Source organism: Mauremys mutica, chromosome 12, assembly GCF_020497125.1.
Source record: "Mauremys mutica isolate MM-2020 ecotype Southern chromosome 12, ASM2049712v1, whole genome shotgun sequence".
NCBI classification, from domain to species: Eukaryota; Metazoa; Chordata; order Testudines; family Geoemydidae; genus Mauremys; species Mauremys mutica.
The window spans coordinates 57,187,265-57,208,951 of NC_059083.1; the positions used below are offsets into that span (position 1 = coordinate 57,187,265).

Sequence of the window (21,687 nt, forward strand, 5' to 3'; positions counted from 1 at the left end):
GACATGGCACTCGCGTTTTTGTCGCTCTTATCTGGAGTCTCTGCAAATGGGCCACATCTTTCCTGAAAAGTGGTGCCCAGAATTGGACACAAGACTCCAGCTGAGGCCTAATCAGTGCGGAGTAGGGCAGAAGAATCACTTCTTGTGTCTTGCTTACAACGTTCCTTCTCTTGCCTCCATATTACAAGTGGCAAACAGAGGCAGAGGGAGACTAACCCCAGGTTTTTAAAAGGTATTTAGGCCACATAAATCCCATTGGTTTCAATGGGAATTAGGAACTGAAATCCCTTTAAAAAATCTGGCCCTAAGTGATTTGCTCAAGATCACAAAGGAAGTCTGCAGTGGAGGCGGAATTTAAACTCAGACCCCTCAAGTCTTAGATGAGTGCCATAACCTCTGGACCATCCTTCCTTTCTCCTGTGTGTGTCTAATGACGTGTTTCTGTCTATCTAACCCCAGACATAACCATGTCTCTGTCTATCTAGGCCCATAGCAAAACATCCGTCTGTCTAGTGTCTACCTGTCTATCACCTTTTCATAATTAAAGCAGGAGCTATGCTATGTATAAGAAGTCAATTAAAACCCCAAACTAGGAATAAACTCTGATAAGTTCAATAATCAGCATTCTTGTTGAAATCAGTAAGATTATGTTCACACTGGTTCACTGTATATTAACTGAGGAGATATGAATGAAGAGCCAAGTTAAGCAGCGGGAGCTGAATTAAAACTATGGGTGAGACCCTTATGCCTGCTCTGGCTTCTTGCACAGCCTAAAACTGGAGTTCTGCAGTGGGGAAGCAGAGGCAGCAAGTGAGTTTGGAAAAGCTTCCACCTCCAAAGAAAAGGACCCTAATGAATACCAAGTAAAACATCTCCCTCTCTCCCGTGCTCACATGCAGTATCTTATCATCCTGTACAACCTACGGCTACAAATCTCTATAATTTACCATGAGTAACTGGAGACAGTGGCAGGACCAGTCTGTCCTTCTCAGAAGATAGTTCATTAGCAGAGTCATAAAGCAACTTCCTAGAGAATCTCCACCTAATGGGCCACAATGAATTGCAGGTCAAACAGCATCAAGAAAGATGATTCCCTTGGAAGCTAGGTGGGTCCTGATGTTCCTGTTCCTTCTCCCGCTTCAAACTAAGAAGAAAACTCAACTATGCAAGAGAGATTTCATTCCATTGTTGGTGTGTATCCACCCCGAACCCATGAGACCTTCCATGGGGGCAGAAAATGGTGCACTGGGGAAGCACATTCCATTCTGTACTGTCTTTATTCACAATCTTCCCTCTCCAGAGCTGTCGACTGGGAATATTTCACCTGCACAAAACTTACTCTGGGAAATTTTAAATGAAAATGTTTGATATTCAAATAAATGAAGCACATTTTTAAAAAAAAAGAAGAAGAAAAAACCCTCCATTAAACAAGATTCTTTGAAACCAAGGGGTCTTGCCCCAGCATGCGGAGCCTGACTCGACTACATGAGGTCCCTTCCACCCTACATTTTCATCTTCATATGCACAGCGTATGAAATCTTTTAACTCGTTACAGCACAATGGACCAGACACTCGGTTGGTATAAATCACCATAGCTCTGCTGATGCTGATGGATCCGTGACAACTGACGCCAGGTGATGATCTGTCCTGATATTCCCAAACTCTGACATGCAGCGTTCAGGATAGTTTAGGCAGTTGGTCCCATTTCACTGCAAGTTATTTTGTGAGAGAAAACGAAGACAACATTTTGGGGTCAAAAGCATCAGCACTTTGAGAACAGAAAAACAATCTTTTCTCTTGGTCGACAGAATGGATTTCGGAGTTTTCCTTGGATATTAGAACTGCAAGAAAAATTGACCTCTCATCTTAGTCTTTGCCCCGTAATGTTAAAGCTTGTTGCAAGATAGAGATCTCTCTCTCTTGAACTCAAATGGATTGTGTAATGGGAGTTGGGGTTTATTTGTTCTGCCAACACCAGGGGACAGAATTCCTCAGAGGTCTGAATCACAAGTCAGGCACAAGCGGAGTGAGTGTGTCGTTAAAATACCAGTTGCATTTCCTGGCAGCAGGAGATAGGTAGACACCAATATATGGTCTTCAAATATTGTTCAAGTTCTTAGACATGTTGATGCTTCCTTTTGTCTTTCCCTCTGTTTTATGCAGTTCATGTATCTGAAAATCCCCCCTAGCAAGAAGCACGTCCAATCACAAATACACTTAGAGGAGCACGGCAAGATTTTAATCAATATCTGCCAGGATTAGAGCTGTGAAGACGGTTTCTTTCAGAGCAGCAGGACTAGACATCTGGATGTCGCACAGCCAAAGGGCAAGGAGCATTCTGCTGCTGAGTGCTGAGCGAGAAGGAACATTTGCAGCAGCAGCATGAGAGGGTCCAGGAGTCCAGTAAAAAGTCAGGAAATGCAGCTGCACGTGCCCGTCCGATTCAGATCTCGATTGAGTGCTGCCAAGGCCCCCAGCAAAGAGCCTGTCATGCCACATGCCATTTAGCTGAGCCCTGGCGGGATCCTTATCAGGCAGGATAACGAGGGTGATGCTGCAGCTGGGAACAGGGAAGATCCTGCCAATGGCCCTAAAGGCCAGGATGTGACCTCACATCAGATCAGGAGGACCAGTTTGAAGACGATAGCAGTGAAAACTCTGCAGAGAGGGATGTGCCTGGCCAGAGACTGGAAGTCCACGTGGTTACTGCAGCTCTCTAACCCCTCCCTCCCATTGTTTTCTAGAGAAATTGGACTTTCAACACTGAGGATTTGGTAGGTTATGGCCAAATCAGTTACTGTCTTGGATATTATGCTCTGCATTGCTGTGTGTGTCTGGGGGGTTGTGCAGATACCACAACATTTGCATGGCCTCTTCTCCCTTCCCCTCCCCTCCACCAGCCTCTGCTGGGCACAGTCCCAAGTGGATGCAGGGCACTAGGGGGAAAGGTTTCGGAAAAGCCAGCTTTGCTGTTTATCCAAGAGTTCAGAGTATGGGCTGTACGGCTTGTGCTGAAGCCCACGGTCGGTAGCAAGTTCACAACTAGAAATCAGTGCCCGTCGGTCCGTTTCACCGCAGGCAGGCAGGTGGGGGTGGAGGGGTTCAAACACGGCTTGGATCAATGCTCTCCATCCTAGCTCAGGCTTTGGTTGGTTTCCTTCATTTCTCTCCCAGTCCTGGTAACTTATTCTGGAAAATTTCTCAGGCAGCAGGAATTCTCCATGGCCTTTCAGGAGAACTGGGAGTGCAAACCTGCTCGGGCCTCCATAATAGCCAGGTCCCTACCAAATTCAGGGCTCATTTTGACTAGTTTACAAACCTCTGGCCTTGAAATTGACCAACGTCACCATTTCGATGTTTCCACCTGACATTTCATGGTATTGTAACCATGGGGGTCCCGATCAACCTGGGAGAAGGGGGGAGTTCAGAGGTTGTTGTGGTGGGGTCACAGCATTGCCACCCTCACTTGTGTTCTGCCTTCAGACCTGGGCTCCAAGGGCAGCAGCCAGCAACTTTTCTGAAGCTAGAGGAGGTTCCCAGATGTGCAGGTTGGGCCCTGCTCTTAGCAGCACCTCAGCTCCTACCGACTACTTGGGAGCACCTTGGCTCCTACCATTTTCGGGGCATCCAGAGAAATGGACCCCTGAGCCCCAGAAAGAACTGCAAGGGAAGCCCCGAGCTCTCACTGCAGAGGCCGGGCAGAAGCCCCGAGCCCAGGCACCCAGAGCACCAGCGGAGTGGGGAGGGGCATGAAAGTCCTGAGCCCGGTGCCCCAGCACTGGCTGCAGCCACAGGGGGCCAGAAGCTCTGAGTCCGGGCACCCAGAGACGTGAGTGGAGCAGAACTGCCAAGAGCAAAGCCCTGAGCCCAACGCCAGGCTGATGCAGCGCACTCACTTCTGCATTGCCTCTGCAGGTGCGTCTGATATCCCCACGGAGAGGAAGTCCTGTCCCCAGCCGGGCAGAGAAACAGCTAGGAGGCCCCTACTGGGTTCTCCTGGCTGGGGGGTCTAGCAGGACGGGGGGATCGGATTTCACGGGGCAGGGCTAATTTGATCTAGCCAAAAAAGGCACAACAAGAACCAACAGCTGCCAGCTGAAGCCAGAGAAATTCAAAGGAGACTTAGGCACACAGTTTTGACAGTGAGGGAGACTAGCCACTGGAACAAATTACCCAGGGGAGAGGTGGAGTCTCTGTTTCCTGGTGTCTTGTCATCAAAACTGCCTGTCATTCTGGAAGGTGCCTTTTAGTGACTTACAAGCAATTGGGCTTCATATGGTGCAAAGTGTGTGAAATTTCATAGCCTGTGAAATAGAGGCCAGATTAGGAGATCGAATTGTTTCATAACCGCTATGAAAAGCTCAGTGTGGGGTGCGGAACAGACCCTGCTGTTTTACTGGGTGGCCTGCTTGCTCCCCAGAATCAATAATGAGCAAGTGGGGTGATCCGGGGTGCAGCTCAAACACCCAGCTGGGCTGGCCAGGGGCAGACATCAGGCCTGCCAGGGAAAGGTGGGTGTGTCAGTGATGTCACAAAGGCCTTTGGCAGGAACTCAGCCTATTGGGCAACGATGATGAGGCGTCTGTGACCTCACAGAGCTCCCTTGCCAACAGCCAGGCAGGACAGGGATGCGGGGCAGGGGGAACCTCGGAGAGCCCTGTAGCCTTGCTGCAGCAAGCCTCCAGCTCGCGGTCTCTCACCGAGGACCAAGAGACGTTGGTGTGCAGGAGATTCTGTGCGTGTGTTTGTCATTCCTGTGTGGAGTTTGTTTCAAAGACGTTGTCATCTGTGTAGAAGGTAAGAAAAAATATAGGCTCTAGAAATAGATACAAGATAGGGGACTCTATCCTAGCAGATTCAAAGGCATCACCACCCTCCTAGGGAAAAAGTTTTTGCTAATATCCGAGCCTTCCACCCTGCAACTTGAGAGCATTGCTCCTTATTCTGTCATCTGCCAGCTCTAAGATTTCGTGAGAATCAATCTTTCATTAGGAAAATAATTCAAAAACGCAAATACAAAACACTTTGAGTGAAATCAACCCCTCCTGATCTTTAGTGTCTGGGAGTGTGGGCCTTGGGGGCCAGACTGAGACCCTCATGGGCTAGTAACACCCAAGAAGCCAGTAAAATAATTCCAGTTCTCTTTCCATCCAAGCCTCCCTAATCCAAGGAACAGCTGAGGGCTGCGGGAGACAGAATGTCTAACTCATGACTGAAAATACAAAGATGTGTTATTGGCTTTGGTTGGGGGACAAGTAACAAATCCATCGGGATTCTTGCCCCAAACAACAATCGCCCATTGTCCTTCAGAGCACGAGGACCCTAATGCACCTGACTTGCTCAAATCTCTCTCCTGCTAGGGCTGAGAGAATTTTCTCCATCCCCCATGATACCGAGGGAAAGAGAAAAGAAGTGACCTCTCTTTGGTCACACAGCAAGGCCATGCCAGAGCTAGAAAGAGAAGCATAAGAAAGAAGGTGTATCAAAATGTTTTGCATTTCAAACTAACAAATTTCTTACACAAAGGCAATTTGATGTGTGGTTAGTGAAGTGAAATGATACATTCTTGTCTCCACGAGTTTCTAGATTGATGAACCAGTAGATCTATCCCCTAGTTTTTATCCCTAGATTGAGGGAGGAAAACAAGTTTGCTTGTTTTGTGAATTCCCAATGGCTTTCTTGAATTTCAACAAACTAGTCGATTGAACTGAACGATTTGAATAAACTAAAAGGAAGACAATATTTTCTGCACCTTTCAAGGAAGCTACTGCTGCCCAAAGCTGGGTTAGCATTTCAGCTAGCTTTGCTTCCGGGGCCTTAGCTATCACATCAGTGGTGCGACTGTTTGAAAAGCTTGGCAGTGAACATGTTCTACTGAATGTTATTTTTTCTCTTCTATTTAAATTATTTAAAAGATTGTCATAAATTGGGCCCTTATCAGAGGTTGTCAATTTCCAATATAATTATGACAGTGAGGGAGACTAGCCACTGGAAGAAATTACCCAGGGGAGAGGTGGAGTCTCTGTTTCCTGGTGTCCTACCATCATAACTGGTTGGGAAGGTGCCTTTTAGTGAATTTCAAGCAATTGGGCTCAATAGGGTGCTAAGAGTGTGAAATTTCATAGCCCGTGAAATAGAGGCCACATTAGGAGACTGAATTGTTTCACAACCGATGCCTCTATGAAAAACTCAGTGTGGGGTGCGGAACAGACTCTGCAGTTTTACTGGGTAGCCTGCTTGCTCCCCAGAATCAATAATGAGCAAGTGGGGTGATCCAGGGTGCAGCTCAAACATCCAGCTGGGCTGGCCAGGGGCAGAGGTCAGGCCTGCCAGGGAAAGGTGGGTGTGGCAGTGACGTCACAAAAGCTTTTGGCAGGAACTCAGCCCATTGAGCAAAGACAATTAGTTGGGAATTGGTCCTGCTTTGAGCAGGGGGTTGGACTAGATACCTCCTGAGGTCCCTTCCAACCCTGATAGTCTATGATTCTATGAGTGAGGCGTCTGTGACCTCACAGAGCTCCCTTGCCAACAGCCAGGCAGGACAGGGATGTGGGGCAGAGGGAACCTCGCAGAGTCCTGGAGCCTTGCTGCAGCAAGCCTCCATCTTCCCTTTACCAGATAAAGGTTATGAGCAGACAATGGCTGGAAGTTGAAGCTAGACCAATACACACTGGAAATAAGGCGAGGAGCATTTTTAACATCAGAGTTTGGAGCAATTCACTGAGGGTTGTGCTGGATTTTCCACAACTGGCCTCTTTTAAAATCAAGCTTGGGTGTTTTACTAAAAACCTGCTCTAATTCCTATGGGAATTATTTTGAGGCACATTCTATGGCCGAAGTGAAACAGAAAGTCAGATGACAGTGGTTTCCTCTGGGCTTGGAATTAATCTGTGACTCGCTGGGGGCGTTTGGAATGTGGCCATTTTGCTTCCCTCTTCCTCCTTCCCTCTTGTCCCTTCTTCTCAATTGGAAAACGGGTCACCAGAAAAGCCTGATTTCCACCCTGTGTTAGTGCTGTAAGCTGAAGGGCATTGTGACTTGAGAGTGAATTCAGCCAGTCAGTGCTAACTCTCCACAGGTGATTTGCATAAGTCAGTAAATGAGCCTGCAGGTTTCCGTGGGAGCGATGCCCAAGGCAGGGCTCAGGCTTCGGGTTTATGCTCCGGGTTAGTGGAGTCAGGGAGCGACAGGTGGCTGAGTTACCTCTGGTGTCACAATGTTACTGCTCAGGTTCCTCTGCCTGCTGCACCACCTGGGCAGTGACTGTCAAGGGGAAGGTTTTGTGGATTTGAAACTTAGAAACCAGGAAGCGCAGGAGAGGACTGGCTTAGAGAGTTTGGCAGTAAAATGTAGGTTTTGTGGCAATATCCTGTGCAATTGCTACTGGATCCGGGACGGAGACAGCATTCCTGCCCCTCCCACCACCTCTTAGCTGGGCCTACATAAAAGAGACTAGCTAGAGTTTTGCACACTTGTTTGTTTGAGGCTGAGCAAATAAGGCCCAACAGATTACTGCTAGGATGAATTTTGCTGCCTCCTCTCCTTGACTAGAATACAAGCAGTTTCTGATTCTCTCAGATGAAGTAGTTCTTTTAAAATCAAGGGCAAGACCAATCAGTGGCTTTTTCACAGCCCAACCCCAATCCCCCCAAAAGAGATTTTATTTTTATTTAAACTGGGTGTTTTAAATTTATATTGAAAAAGTTTTTTTTTTAAACTTATCCAGTATAAAATTTGAAATGATGACAAGTGATGTTAAGGCCTCTAGTTGCTTCAGCCTATTAAAGTAATTTAAATAACTACATATATGAAGAAGTCCATGTTTGCTGCCAAGTGTCAGATGAAGTCAAAGCACTGAACTGTTGGAAGTCATTGCCTAAGCACCTGGGGGTCCAGAAGTTATTGAAACACTCAGCCAGATTTTGGCAGCACTAGCCTCTTCTGCGGGTGCAGAAAGAATATTTTCTTCATTCCAGTTGATGCAGCTACTTCATTCAAATGTAAGAAACTGATTGGGAGTTTGAAAAGGATGAAGGCTTCTTTTCCCCTTGTAAAATATGAATAAAGGCTAGAGAGGAGGAGGTGTGAGCTACTACTTCTAAAATCTGGAAGGACATTATGAGCAGGAACAATCAGTTCAGTGCACGAACTAGAGATACTTCTTTACCTCAGTTTGTTTGAAATGAAAACAAATGGTTGAGTCAACCTTTTTGTTTTTCTGTATCCTGCAAAACCAGCAAGTCAACATGTTTGAATGGATCCCTATTCCTAGCATCATAGAAGACTAGGGCTGGAACAGACCTCAGGAGGTATCTAGTCCAACCCCCTGCTGCAGGCAGGACCAACCCCAACTTCATCATCCCAGCCAGGGCTTTGTCAAGCTGACCTTTAAAAACTTGTAAGGATGGAGATTCCACCACCTCCCTAGGGAACCCATTCCAGGGCTTCACCACCCTCCTAGTGAACTAGTGTTTCCTAATAGCCAAGCTAAGCCTTCCAAAGTGCAACTTGAGACCATTGCTCCGTGTTCTATCATCGGCCACCACTAAGAGTTTCATGAGAATCAATCCCTCATTAGGAAAATAACTCAAAAATACAACTACAAAACATTTGGAATGAAATCAATCCACCCTGACCTGTAGTGTCTGGGGGTGTGGGCCTCTGAGGCTAGACTGAGACCCTCATTGGCTAGGACCACCCAGTGAGCCAGTAACAATATCCACTCCCGTTACCGTCCAAGCCACCGCAATCCAAGGAACAGCTGAGGGCTGCAGGAGACAGAAGGGTGCTGAGAAGGTCTAACTCATGACTGCCAACCCAGAGATGTGTTATTGGCTTTGGATGGGGGACAAGGAGCAAATCCGTCAATCACTACAACAGGTCCCACTCGGAGCCAGGGAGACTGGGAATCGAGTCCTACTGGCACTTCCCAGCTCTGGCTTTCTAGAGGAGGAGGAAGACCCCAGCTCCCCTAGCTGACCCTGAGGCACCTTCTGGGTCCAAATGGAGGTGGCCCCGGGTACAGCTATGGAGTGTCCCAGGAGCGTTCCGCTAGTGGCATTGTATTGTTTTCACAGCCAGTTTCGATATCTGGTGTCTACCCCTTGCCCTGCTGGCAGGGCATTGAGCGGCACCCGTTGCCGGCCACCTGGGTGCGGAGATCGAGGAGGGTGAAGGGAGGAGCAACCCTGAGCATCTGCCATCCTGCTCCATCTGATCTAGAGTAAGTAAGTGGAGTTCTCCAGAACCATCCCCAGTGTGGTGGGAATATCCCACCACTAGGGCTCCCAGCCCGTCCCTTGTCAGGGTTTGTTCCCCAGCTTGAGGGTTCCTGTGCCCTGGGGTGGGATGTGTCGGGAGGAGAAATTGCCTCAGCAGAGGGGAGGTGGGCAGGGGAGCAGGCAGGCTCGTTAATGAGAGGCTGCTTTGAAGCCAGACTCATGGCTGCTCCCCACTCAGTTCCAGGATGGAGCGAATCAGGCAGATGCTCAGGAGGAAGGCCGGGCAGGTGGCTCCACAGCCAGAAGAAGACATCAGCCAGCCTGCCCAGGCGGAGAGCGGCCCCTCTGTCCCCGCGGGCGGGGAAGAGGCTCGTGTCCAGGGGAAAGAGAGGAGCTGCTTCGCCTGCTGGAGGAGGCGGAAGACAGCAGCTCCTCTAGCTGACCCTGAGGCACCTTCTGGGCTGAAACGGAGGTGGCCCCGGGTTCAGCTGTGGAGCAGAGAGCCAGGGGAGGGCAGGAGCCGGGGACGGCAGCTCTGGGGCTTCCTTTGCAGGAAGCCAAGAACCCAGGAGCTGCGCCCCAGGGCCCAGCAGGAGCCGCCAACCACCATGGCAGCTGAGGGGCCCTGCGCCAGCCCAACCCTGGCCCCGGAGGAGCCTCCCGCCAGCCCCACCCTGGCCCCAGAGGAGCCTCCCGCCAGCCCCACCCTGGCTCCGGAGGAGCCTCCCGCCAGCACCACCCTGGCTCCGGAGGAGCCTCCTGCCAGCCCCACCCTAGCTACGGAGGAGCCTCCTGCCAGCCCCACCCTAGCAACGGAGGAGCCTCCTGCCAGCCCCACCCTGGCCATGGAGGAGCCTCCTGCCAGCCCCACCCTAGCTACGGAGGAGCCTCCTGCCAGCCCCACCCTAGCAACGGAGGAGCCTCCTGCCAGCCCCACCCTGGCCATGGAGGAGCCTCCCGCCAGCACCACCCTGGCCATGGAGGAGCCTCCTGCCAGCCCAGAGCAGGAGTTGAGTGACTGCGGCGCGACAGACACCAACAGCTCCGCCTTTTCCTGCGGGGCCAGCAGCTCCCCCGTGGGGTCTGGCAGCCCTGTCTTTGAAGGCTCCTTCTTTGGAGGTGAGGGGAGACCCAGGGGAAAGGGAGGAGGACTGGGGTGGTGTGGGACTAGTAACACCCTGTGCCCATCGGCTCGCCAAGGCGCAGGGATTGACCCACGTGACCCCACTAACACCAGTGGGGGTGGCACAGACACGCCCCATGGCAGGGGATGCTGGGCGAAGTCGGGGAGCTCCAGCCTCCCTGATCATGTTGGGGTGGGGGGCTGACTGCCACGGGGCCCTGAGGCTGATGGGGCTGAGGGTGTCTCTGGGAGGGGCAGGGTGGGGCCCTGGCCGCCATGGGGCTCCTTACAGAGAAAGGGGAAACATGGAGCCTTCTCTGTCCACTGCATCCCCCCAGCAGCAGAAGGGATTAAATTTTCTCCTTCCCTCCCTGGTGTAGACACCCCCAGTGCCCAGGTGTCGTGGCCTGAGGAGGAGGAAGAGGAGGAGGAGGAGGAGGAGCAGGATTTCTGCCCTGAGGAAGACATCATCTTGGTGATCCAGCAACACCTGCAGGGCAGAGCTGAGGTACAAAAATCCCCCAGCTGCGCTGCCACCCAGTCTGTCCTGCTCCTTGTTCCGTCCCCATCCAGGCAGGGGGTCTTGCACCAGAGAATCCCTCACCCCCAATGGGGGGACACATCTCCTCTGTTATCTGGCACCCCAAAGTGGGGACATTTGTCCCACACAGGCCAAGGTCCTCGCAGACACTGTCCAAGTTCCAACCCCTGTCTGCGCAGGGAGACACTGGTTTTGGGAAGTGGGCGGCTTTCCCTGTCCAACCCCATGGAGGTCCTGAGCCCTGGAGCTGGTTTGGGTCTGGGGTCCAGGGCATGTGCCTTGATCCTGACGTGCTGTTCATGGATCAGGGTTTCAGAGGGGATTGCGTTACCCCTCCGTGGCTGATCCCAGCCTTCCCTCCTCTCCTCATTCTCTGATCTCCTGCCTGGACTCTCCCGGGGATCCTACCTCCCACCCATTGCAATTTGGCTGGTCCATACTCTGCTGGGTACCAGGCCCTGCCCAGAGAACTGCTCAGAGCAAGGATTGATGAGGCAGCAGGCATCCGGCCATGAGCTCTTGCTAAGTGTCCCTGGAGTCATGTGAATGGGAGAGGCCAGGATGTGCCTTTTGAGTCTTGCCAGGGCTCCTGGAGAATCCTCCTTATTGTCCCCTGACTGCTGTAGCCCCATGTCCCATGACTGACGGCTGCTCCCTCTTCTTGCAGGCTCTGCACAACGGCTATTCGCGGAGCCTGGACACCATCCTCAGGGACCGCCTAACAGAGACCCCCACCGTGGAGAAGCTGCAGCACCTCCTGGAGGTGAGTAGGATGGACGGTCTGGGGTGGAATTGCCCCTGAGCCCTGTGGGAGGGCAGCAAAGGAGAGACTAGAAGAGCCACGTTTCCATTGTGTCCTCCCAGCTTGGACCCAGCCGGCCACACGTTCCCAGAGCTGCCAGTGCAGGGGGAAGGAGCTGGGACTGTCAGCCAGAGCTCTGCACGGTTGCATTAAGCACTAACAGTGAGCACCAGGCCTGGCTGGGGCCTGAGAGACTGAACCCCCTTTTCAAGCTCTGCAACCAGGGCTCAGCTACTCCACCCTGAGCACAAAGTCTCAGCCCCTTGGGGAGGGGGAGAGGCTGGTTTGTAGAGCATGTACGCCTGCCCACTGACCCTCCCCTGCCTCCTTCTCCCGCAGCACATCCATCGCTCTCTCCTGGCAAAGAACACCCAGGAGAGAGCCAGGGCCATCCAGACCAGCGCAGCCCTGCTCCAGTTTGCCACCTCCCTGCCTGGATTTGACGTAAGTGACCTCTGACCCCAGCGTCCTGCAGAGTCAAGTTCCTCATCCCCTGGATAATTGGTCCCCCCGGGTCCGTAAGGGACTGCGTTCCATAGGCCGCTGGCTGGCAGGGTCGTGCCTGGCCTCAGGGCCCTTGTTATTCTGGAGCAGCGAGGCAGTGAGTGCTCAGCGAGGGCCCTTGCCCTGCTCCCTTTGCTCCGAGCTCCCTTGGGGACAGAGAGGAAGAGGGCTGTCGCTCCTCTCCCCCAGCGCCTCCTACAGAGGGGTGGGAGCAGAGCTCAGGTCCAGGGGCGCTGGGGAGCTGAAGGGAGAATGGTGATGGATTCCCCTCTCCTTCTCCTTCCACCAGACCTTCTCCACCTTCTCCAAGGCAGGTGAATTTGTGCTGCAGCTGGGTCTCTGTGTATCCCACCCAGCCAGTGACATCAGTCGGCATGCCAAGGGTGGGATCTATTGGCTGCACAAGCTCCTGCTCCAGAAGAGGGGTAAGAAACCCAGCTGGGCAATGGGACCCCATGGAAACGAGCCTCTAGGAGACTAGCTCCAGCTGGCCATTGGGACGCCTCTAGAACTAAGGCCTCTCTGCTTAGACCCGCTGTAGCGGGAAAGAGGAACCCCAATAGAAACAAGGCCCCTCCTTTGAGACTCCCTCTGCTGGGCAATGGGACACTACAGAAAGAAGCCCCCTCCTCTGAGACCGACCCCAGCTTAGATGGTGACTCCTTCTCTCCGAATTAGGGAGATGAGTGTGAAAGTGCCAGGGAAATTGGCTGCTTTATCTCAGAGCCCGGCTCTGTCCCCCAGCCCAGGGAAATCAGCCCACCCCGTACGGGGCAGCCAGCTCGTGAGGGGACAGGAACGGAGCTATTGAGACACATGGAGGGAAAGAGCCCGTCATGAGGGCAGGGGCAGGAACAGGCACCACAGGAGATGGACACAAAGCTTGCAGGGTGTCACCAGTCAGGTAGCCAGGGCCAGATCCTGACTTCAGTGGGTGTGGGGGGTTCTCAGTATTAGACACCCCCATGAACAGGCACCCACTCCCAGAGCACAATGACCGTAAGGGTCACATGATTACTGTGATGGCTGAAACAAATCCCCCTTCTGGTACTAACCCGCCTGGCATGGACCCTGCGATTCCATTAGGCCGCGGATGCCAGGAGGAGCCTGGCCAGCGTGCACCCAGAAGGAAACAGGCACTGAAAGCGGAAGGCCAAACCTCCCCAATGGGTGTGTCTTTCTCTCCCAGGGCTCAACACCAGCAAGGCAGCAGACCTGTGGTGCCGGGACGGGCTCCATGACCCCAAGCGCCTGGGATATAGAAATCTGGCCAGGGTGGGAGAGGTAAGGACTCTCCGCCAGTGCATTGCAGCAGCTCAGGTGTGGAGCTGTGTCCCGCTGCAGTGAGTGTGTCATGGACACAGGGCAAGAGCCTGCTCCTTATTTCCACAGAGTATGTGAGGCTCCTGGGAATGTCCGTGGGGTGAGGCGTGGGAATGATCCAGATCTAAAAGACCCCGAACCTCTAGCGGGTGAGCTGCAGGAGCTGTCGCTGCTGGGAGCAGCAGGGGTCCTGGGCTGTCTGTGTGAGTGGGTTCCAGAGCGCGCAGACACATTCCCAGCATCTCATGGCACCTGCGGTGAATCCTGCTCCATAAGAGCTATTGGAGGCCTCAGTGCCTGCAGCCTCCTACTGAAGGGGGTTCCTGGTCCATGGGACCCCAAAGGTTGGCTGCCCCAGGACTCTTCTCCACCTTGTGAGACACTCGAGGGATTTGGAGCCTGGTTCTGGGCCACTGTAAGGGCTCTGGTTCTTTTGGTTTTAGCTCTTCGGAGAAATATTCAGCGAAGACCAGAAGAGCAGTTTCCTCCAGGCGGGCCTGCTGGCCATCCACCACCCCCTCCACCGCATCAGCCATGCTGGCCTGGTGCTGACCTATTCCATCTTGGGGGAAGCCGGCCAGCTGCTAGAGGATGAGGTAACCAAAGAGGGGTCACCTGGGGAGAGAACCCCAGGGCCTTTCACCTCCAGGCCATTGAAAATCGCTCCCATCCCATCCCCATGCGCTGACCAGGGAGCAAGGAGAGGGTGACCCCAGACAGGTGCCATTGGTCGGTGCCAGCTTCTCCCCTGAGCAGCTCAAAGCAGGGCAGACCAGCTCCCCAGCAAGGCTATTTCCTAACAGGCGTCACATCAGCACGACACGCTGCCATTGCTCATGCTAGGGGCTGCCAACTCCCCTAGCCACCTCTGTGAGCCTTTCATCCCCCTCGGGGCCTCAGGCCGGTTCCTAGAGCTCTGGTATCGTGTTATCCCAGCCCCCACCTGCTCTAGGAGAACTGGAGGAGTCAGTCAGCAGAGGCTGCATAAGTGCCCCATTCACCAGAGCCACTGCCCATGGCATCGCGTTAAGGACATGGGGATCCCTTGGGGAAAGGTGTCCACTTCCTCTCACCCCCCGGCACTACTACCCAAAGCCTCCCAGCCCTCGGATGGAGAGGGCGAGGGTGGCTGAGGGGACTCTGGGGAGCGGAGCTGGATTCCCGCTGGGTTGGGAGGTAGAACAGTTCTCGCGGGGGGACTGAGAGGAGTGGGGGCAGGAGTTCATTCCACAATGGTGGGAGAGGGGATGGAAGTCACTAGAGAAGAGACAAGATTTCGTCTCGGGGGTTGGGCGGGGGAATCCGTCCCTCAGACATGGAGAGGAAATGTTGCTGGCTCCCGGTGCCGTTAATACCCTTCGTTCTCATGGGTGTCAGAGTCTCTGATTGATCCTTGTTCCCTTGCAACAGGGGGACATTACATCCAAAATCATGGGACAGCTATTTAATATCAGGGTCTTGGGCCAGGTGCCCGACGCCCTGCAGGGGCTGTGCTCCGTGGGGCAGGATTGAAGACCCCCCCCTCGCATGACCAGCTCGGACCCCCTGCCGCAGGTACTGCTCTGTCTCACTGTGCCTGGGGGGAAGGGCTGGGGGGAGCGGCCATAGAGCCCCCTCAGCACTGAGAGAAACCAAGGCTGAGCACCTCGCTCTGGACACCCTGCCCCACCCCGACCCCTGGGGCTGGGGCCAGGCCAGATACTGGTTGGGAAGAATCAGGCTGTGGGGCTGGCCCAGAAGTGAGAGCATCCGCAGAGCCAGGGGTTGTGCTCAATAGCCATTGCAGTCTAGGAGGGGTGGCCTGACATGGGGCCCCTCCCCCGTCGTCACTGCTCAGACCTTCCCATGGCCCCTGTCACCCCTGATGCAGCGAGTGTCCGACCATCCCCCACCTGGGGCCCAATCCACCCACCTGGTATCTGAGCCCTTCCCAGCCAGGAATGAAACTCCCCCCGAACACCCTGGGGCAGGGGTGGAGCCTCGCCATCCGGCAGGTGGGAACTGAGACGCAGAGCAAGGGCTGTGGGCCTGGTCACACAATCCTGGGTGTAGATCTGGGAAGTGGACTGGGTCCCGGCCTAGAGCCTTTCCCCCAGGGGCACCTTCGCTTCTGCCCTTTATTCTCCCCTCCGGCCAGGGGGTCTGTGCGTGTGAAAGGAACAGGGAGGGTGACGGGCTCCTGGCACACAGCCTGGATGGAAGCTCCCCTTGGCTTGGTCCCCAGGCTCAGAGACATCTTTGTCATCCCGCTGTCCTTCTGTTATTGCTAGGAAGGGAGTCCCACGATGAGGGGTCTCCAGGCTCCAGTAAGTCATCCTCATTCCCGCCCGCATGTACCCCCTGCCCTGCCCTGCCCTGCCCTGCCCTCCGGTTTCTCGCTGTTGACTCTGGCTGGGCTCTTGACTCCAGTCTCTAGCTATGACTTTGGCGTGACCCTTCTTGGCTCCAGATTTGGGTTCTGAACCCCGGCTCAGTATTCTCCTTGCCTTTCTCTAGCCTCTCTCCAGGCCCTCCACCCACCCGCTGCACAGCATTGCCTCCTCCTCCTCCTGATCTTCCCCAACTCCTCCGATTTCGACTACATGGCTTCGACCTTTGCGTGGATATGGACTTTGGCTTGTACTTCTGACCACCCGGCTTCGACCTCCGGCCTGGACATGGACACTGGCTCCGGTTCTGCCTGCACATACTCAACACCTGGCAGCAGTAGACAGATCCCACCATTAATCAAACCCTAACCCCGCCCCATGACTCCTTAGTCCTTCCCACCTGTCACCGGAAGTCCCACCCCATGGGGGTATTACTTCGTGGTCAAGGCGGCCACATGACTGGAAGCCAGGTGTGTCATGTGACCCCTCTAAGAACTCCTCCCACCACCCTCTACCAATCAGGATGGGTTTCCTCCCGGAAGGACCACCCCAAGAGGAGATTTGACCAATCAGGGCGAGCTCTGGGGTGGGAGGGTGACCCATCCCGATGTGTGTCTTGTGACCCCTCTAAGAACTCCTCTCACTGCCCTCAACCAATTAGGATCGGTTTTGTCCTGACAGGACCACCCCAAGAGGGGATTCTGACCAATCAGGGCGAGTTCTGGGGCAAGGTGACCCGTCCGGGAGTGGGCCGTATGACCCCACTAAGAACTCCTCCCAGGGCCCTCTGCCAATCAGAGTGCAGCACCATTACCTCATAAGTCCCAGCGCCGGACGGACGAGGCCATCTCTCACCAAGGACACATGGTTTAGAAATCGTGGGAAGGCTGCTGAGAGGAAACCTGGACTCCTTCATCACCTCCGTGAGAACTTCGGACTCTGTCCTCGCCCCGAGGGTCTTTGACCATCCGCAGAGAAAGCGCTACATCAGCGACAGTGCCGAAGAGGAGGAAGGAGCGACCGAGGGGAGCCCTTTGGCCCAGCCATTGATGGATACGCCGGAACCCGAACCCAAAAGCCAACTGCTTGTGAGACACCCAAATGAGCATGGCGGCCTCTTTTTGTCCACCCCCTTAGAGGTGGAATGCGACTGCAGCTCGGGGGAGTCACCGGCGCACAAGGTGAACACAGGTAAAGGAATGATTAAGTCAGGGGTGAAAGTAACTTCCAGGACTTACCGGTACTGCTGGAGTCCTGAGGGGGCGTGGCCTCAACCCGAAGGGGCGGGGCCTCTCAAGCTTGAAAGGTCCTGGAGCATCGGCTGTGGCTGGGAGCCCCAGGGCCTTTAAATTCCCCCCGCAGCTCTGGCAGCCGGGTTCGAGCGTGGATTTAAAGGGCCCGGAGCTCCCATGGCTGTGAGGAGCCTGAGCCTTACCCGGCTAGAGCCAGGATTTAAAGGGCCCGGTGCTCCTGCCGCTCCGGAGAGCCCTCAGCCCTTTAATTCCCTGCCCCAGACTGGGTGCTGGAGCTGCGTGGAGGGGAATTAAAGGGCTCTGGGATCTACGCAGCCACGGGGAGCACTGAGCCCATTAAATCCCAGCCCCAGCCCAGCTGCTGGAGCTGTGTGGGGAGGAGGGGGGAGATTTAATGGGCTCTGGGTTCCCAGCAACCGCAGGAGCTCTGAGCCCTTTAATTCCCAGCCCCAGCCCAGCTGCTGGAACTGCGGGTGGGGCAGGGGGAGATTTAATGGCTCTGGGTTCCCAGCAACCTCAGGAGCTCTGAGCTCTTTAATTCCCGGCCCCAGCCCAGCTCCTGGAGCTGCGGGGGGAATTTAAAGGGCTCTGGGCTCCCCGCAGCCGTAGGAGTTCTGAGCCAGAGATGAAAGTAAGCTGGTACGGGCCAGTACAGCATAGCGGCAAGAGCCAGTACGCTGTGCTGGACCGCACCGGCTTCCTCAGCAGGGATTTAAAGGGCTCAGAGCTCCGGCAGCTGCGGGGAGCCCAGAGCCCTTTAAATCCCTCCTCCCCTCCCACCACAGCTCTGGCAGCCGGGCTGGGGCTGGGAATTAAAAAGCTCGGTGTTGCCTGCAGCGGCAGGAGCTCTGGGCCCTTCAAATCCCGGCCCCAGCCCGGCAATGCTCTGGCTCCCCGCAACTGTGGCAGCTCCGCGCCCTTTAAATCCACACCCGAATCCGGCTGCCAGAGCTGCGGGGGAATTTAAAGGGCTCTGGGCTCCCTGTAGCCACGGGAGCTCTGAGCCCTTTAATTCCCAGCCCCAGCCTGGCTTCCGGAGCTGCGGGGGGTATTTAAAGGTCTCTGGGATTCCCGCAGCTGCGGGATCTCCGAGCCCTTTAAATCCTGGCCCCAGCCTGGCTGCCGAAGCTGCGGGGGAAAATTAAAGGGCTCTGTGCTCCCCGCAGCCGTGGGATCTCTGAAGCAGAGATGAAAATAAGCCATTATGGTCCAGTACGGCGTACCAGGAAGAGCCAATATGCCGTGCCGGACCGCACCGGCTTCCTCAGCAGGGGTTTGAACGGCTCAGAACTCTGGCAGCTGCAGGGAGCCCAGAGCCCTTTAATTTCCCCCCCACCCCAAGCTCTGGCAGCCGGGCTGGGGCCAGATTTAAAGGGCTTGGTGCTCCCCACAGCCGTGGGAGCTCTGGGCCCTTCAAATCCACACCCGAATCCGGCTGCCGGAGCTGCGGGGGGAATATAGAGGGCTCGGGGCTCCGTGGCGGCCTGAGTCCTGGGCCCTTTAATTTGCCCTGGAGCCCAGGGTTGATTTAAAGGCCCTGGGGCTCCCAGCCACAGCCAATGCACCAGGACCTTTAAATCTTGAGAGGCCCCGCCTCTTCCGGTTGAGGCCACGTCCCCTCAGGATTCCAGCAGTACCGGTAAGTCCTGGAAGTTACTTTCCCCCCTGCTGTGAGCCCTTTAAATCCCAGCCCCAACCCAGCTGCTGGAGCTGCATGGAGGGGAATTAAAGGGCTTTGGGATCTATGCAGCCACGGGGAGCGCTGAGCCCATTAAATCCCGTCCCCAGCCCAGCTGCTGGAGCTGCGGGGGCGGGGGGAAATTTAATGGGCTCTGGGTTCCCAGCAACCGCCGGAGCTCTGAGCCCTTTAATTCCCAGTCCCAGCCCGGCTGCCGGAGCTGCGGTGGGAGGGGTGGAGGGATTTAAAGGGCTCTGGGCTCCCCGCAGCCATAGGAGTTCTGAGCCAGAGATGAAAGTAAGCCGGTACGGGCCAGTACAGCGTAGCGGCAAGAGCCAGTACGCTGTGCCAGACCGCACCGGCTTCCTCAGCGGGGATTTAACGGGCTCAGAGCTCTGGCGCCTGCAGGGAGCCCAGAGCCCTTTAAATCCCTCCACCCCTCCCACCGCAGCTCCGGCAGCCGGGCTGGGGCTGGGAATTAAAAAGCTCGGTGCTCCCTGCAGCGGCAGCAGCTCCGGGCCCTTTAAATCCACACCCGAACCTGGCTGCCAGAGCTGCGGGGGAATTTAAAGGGCTCTGGGCTCCCTGTAGCCACGGGAGCTCTGAGCCCTTTAATTCGCAGCCCCAGCCTGGCTTCCAGAGCTGCAGGGGGTATTTTAAAGTCTCTGGGATTCCCGCAGGCACGGGATCTCCGAGCCCTTTAAATCCTGGCCCCAGCCCAGCTGCCAGATCTGCAGGGGGAAATTAAAGGGCTCTGGGCTCCCCGCAGCCGTGGGATCTCTGAAGCAGAGATGAAAATAAGCCATTATGGTCCAGTACGGCGTACCAGGAAGAGCCAATATGCCGTGCCGGACCGCACCGGCTTCCTCAGCAGGGATTTGAATGGCTCAGAGCTCTGGCGGCTGCAGGGAGCCCAGAGCCCTTTAATTTTCCCCCGCAGCTCTGGCAGCCGGGCTGGGGCCAGATTTAAAGGGCTCGGTGCTCCCTGCAGCCGCCAGAGCTCCGGGCCCTTTAAATCCACACCGGAATCCGGCTGCCGGAGCTGCGAGGGGAATCTAAAGGGCTCGGGGCTCCACAGCGGCCTGAGCCCTGGGCCCTTTAAATCAACCCTGGGCTCAGGGGCAAATTAAAGAGCATGGGGCAAATTAAAGACCCTGGGGCTCCCAGCCACAGCTGATGCTCCAGGACCTTTAAGTCTTGAAAGCCCCGCCTCTTCCGGTTGAGGCCACGCCCCCACAGGATTCCGGCAGTACCGGTAAATCCTGGAAGTTACTTTCCCCCCTGCTGTGAGCCCTTTAAATCCCAGCCCCAACCCAGCTGCTGGAGCTGCGTAGAGGGGAATTTAAAGGGCTCTGGGCTCCCTACAGCTGCCGGAGCTCTGAGTCCTTTAAAGCCCCGCCGAGGAAGCCGGTGCGGTCCGGCACGGCGTACTGGCTCTGGCTGGTACTCCGTACTGGCCCGTACTGGCTCACTTTCACCTCTGGATTAAGTGACGGTCGAGGTCATGAGACGTTCCATAGAGCTCTCTTGGCCGCAGTGCCCATGACGGAAGGTGGTACGTTCCGTTCCGCCATGACATTCATAGTCATCCCATCTTTAAGGTCCATGTGTGCTAGGAACAGAGTGCGTCTGGGTCACGGCCCGGACTAAGTCGAGCATGTTAGAACCATTAACCACAGAGCCTTTGTACACAAAAGCCCCTTTATCGTTCCATGAAGAGAGATTTGTAGCCTGGCCCAGCTTCTTTAGCAGTACAAATGCATTTTTCTTAGAACGCTTCTTCGTGTTATCCAGCACCTGCTGAGCAACAGACTCTGAGCTCTTTGGTGGTTCTGGGGGGTTTCAGTTACCTTCAGTCCCTGTTCTGGTAGAAACAGACTGATTTTCACTTTCTCCGCATCGCTCGGCTTCACGTACATTAGGCACCTTTGAAGCGTGGCGCTGTAAGGTTTAGCCTTTTAGAATTCGGCTCAATCGGTTCTTTGAAGGACGGACTCGTTTCAGCATCCAGTAAGTTGCGGTCGGTCGTTAGGCCCCCTGAGGATACAGAGGTCGCCAGTGTTCTGAGCGAAGCGTCAGATTTTTCCCAGCTCTTGTTAGAATGCCGTTCTTTTAGCCCCCCCTCACCCCGGGGACACAGCGTCCATCAGTTTTCTGAATGAACCATCAAACTGTTCCCAAATACAAGAATATAGGGGAGCGGTGACGAGCTTATGGTTTGGGGAGAATGGTTTGTCAGTCCTTGGTGTTTTATTCACAACCCCTAGAGCACATGCTCTAGGGGTTGTGAATGTGTGTGGTTCTGCGCACGTTCAGAGCCCCTCGAGCGCATGCTCCAGGTTTGTGAAAATGGGTGTTTACTCAGGGTTTGCTGTGGCAGTGGCCGCTGAGGAACTGGAGTTGTGGTTGTTGTTTACCAGAGTCTTGTTTTGCCCTTGGGTTTGACGGATATGAGGTTTGGACTGCCCGGATGCTTCATCTGCACTCTTGTGCTGTTTTGCGTTGTTAAAGATCTCCGAGCAGATTCCTGGCTCTTTGGCGGTTCTGGAGGAGGTGTCCTTGTAGCGCTGACTAAGCATTGTCAGAAAAGTTGCCCAGGCCTATGAGGGGTGGGGGGAACCATTTTACAAAACTGAACTTTACCAACTTTCTCACCCACACCTATGTATTCGCTTCAAATACAAAACCTCACAGAACAACCCAACCAATAACCAAAATATATTTACTGGGCTTCATCCATCTATCAGTCACTGATGCTGGTGAATTTTCCCTTTCAGCTGTCTCGTTCCCTTTTCTTCTGAGCTTGTTTTCCCTCTGCTCTAGGGATCTCTCATGTTTCCACCGTACTGTGGAGCAAACAGCATTATTATAAA

The 21,687-nt window shown here is 54.6% G+C and overlaps 1 protein-coding gene and 1 long non-coding RNA gene across 2 annotated transcripts; both read left to right on the forward strand.

Moving 5' to 3' along the window:
* The first annotated feature begins 4,658 nt into the window (after window positions 1-4,658).
* Window positions 4,659-9,632, forward strand: LOC123345144. Its single transcript, XR_006572731.1, has 3 exons — window positions 4,659-4,797; window positions 9,078-9,223; window positions 9,460-9,632. It is a non-coding gene; the product is annotated as an uncharacterized LOC123345144 (long non-coding RNA).
* Window positions 9,633-10,153: 521 nt separating this feature from the next.
* LOC123345136 lies at window positions 10,154-16,299 on the forward strand. The gene is made up of 9 exons (XM_044981828.1): window positions 10,154-10,340; window positions 10,725-10,852; window positions 11,553-11,648; window positions 12,027-12,131; window positions 12,481-12,616; window positions 13,381-13,475; window positions 13,958-14,110; window positions 14,925-15,068; window positions 16,011-16,299. Exons 1-8 carry the CDS (start codon window positions 10,166-10,168, stop codon window positions 15,024-15,026), a joined length of 990 nt encoding a protein of 329 aa, XP_044837763.1. The 5' UTR covers window positions 10,154-10,165; the 3' UTR covers window positions 15,027-15,068; window positions 16,011-16,299.
* Window positions 16,300-21,687: the final 5,388 nt, after the last annotated feature.

Excerpts from the sequence above, each read along its gene's own strand:
- LOC123345136 (XM_044981828.1), top strand. The coding sequence starts at position 10,166 with ATGGAGGAGCCTCCCGCCAGCACCACCCTGGCCATGGAGGAGCCTCCT. Across the intron at positions 10,341-10,724 it reads TGAAGGCTCCTTCTTTGGAG|ACACCCCCAGTGCCCAGGTG; the intron begins GTGAGGGGAGAC and ends TCCCTGGTGTAG. Across the intron at positions 13,476-13,957 it reads ATCTGGCCAGGGTGGGAGAG|CTCTTCGGAGAAATATTCAG; the intron begins GTAAGGACTCTC and ends TTTTGGTTTTAG.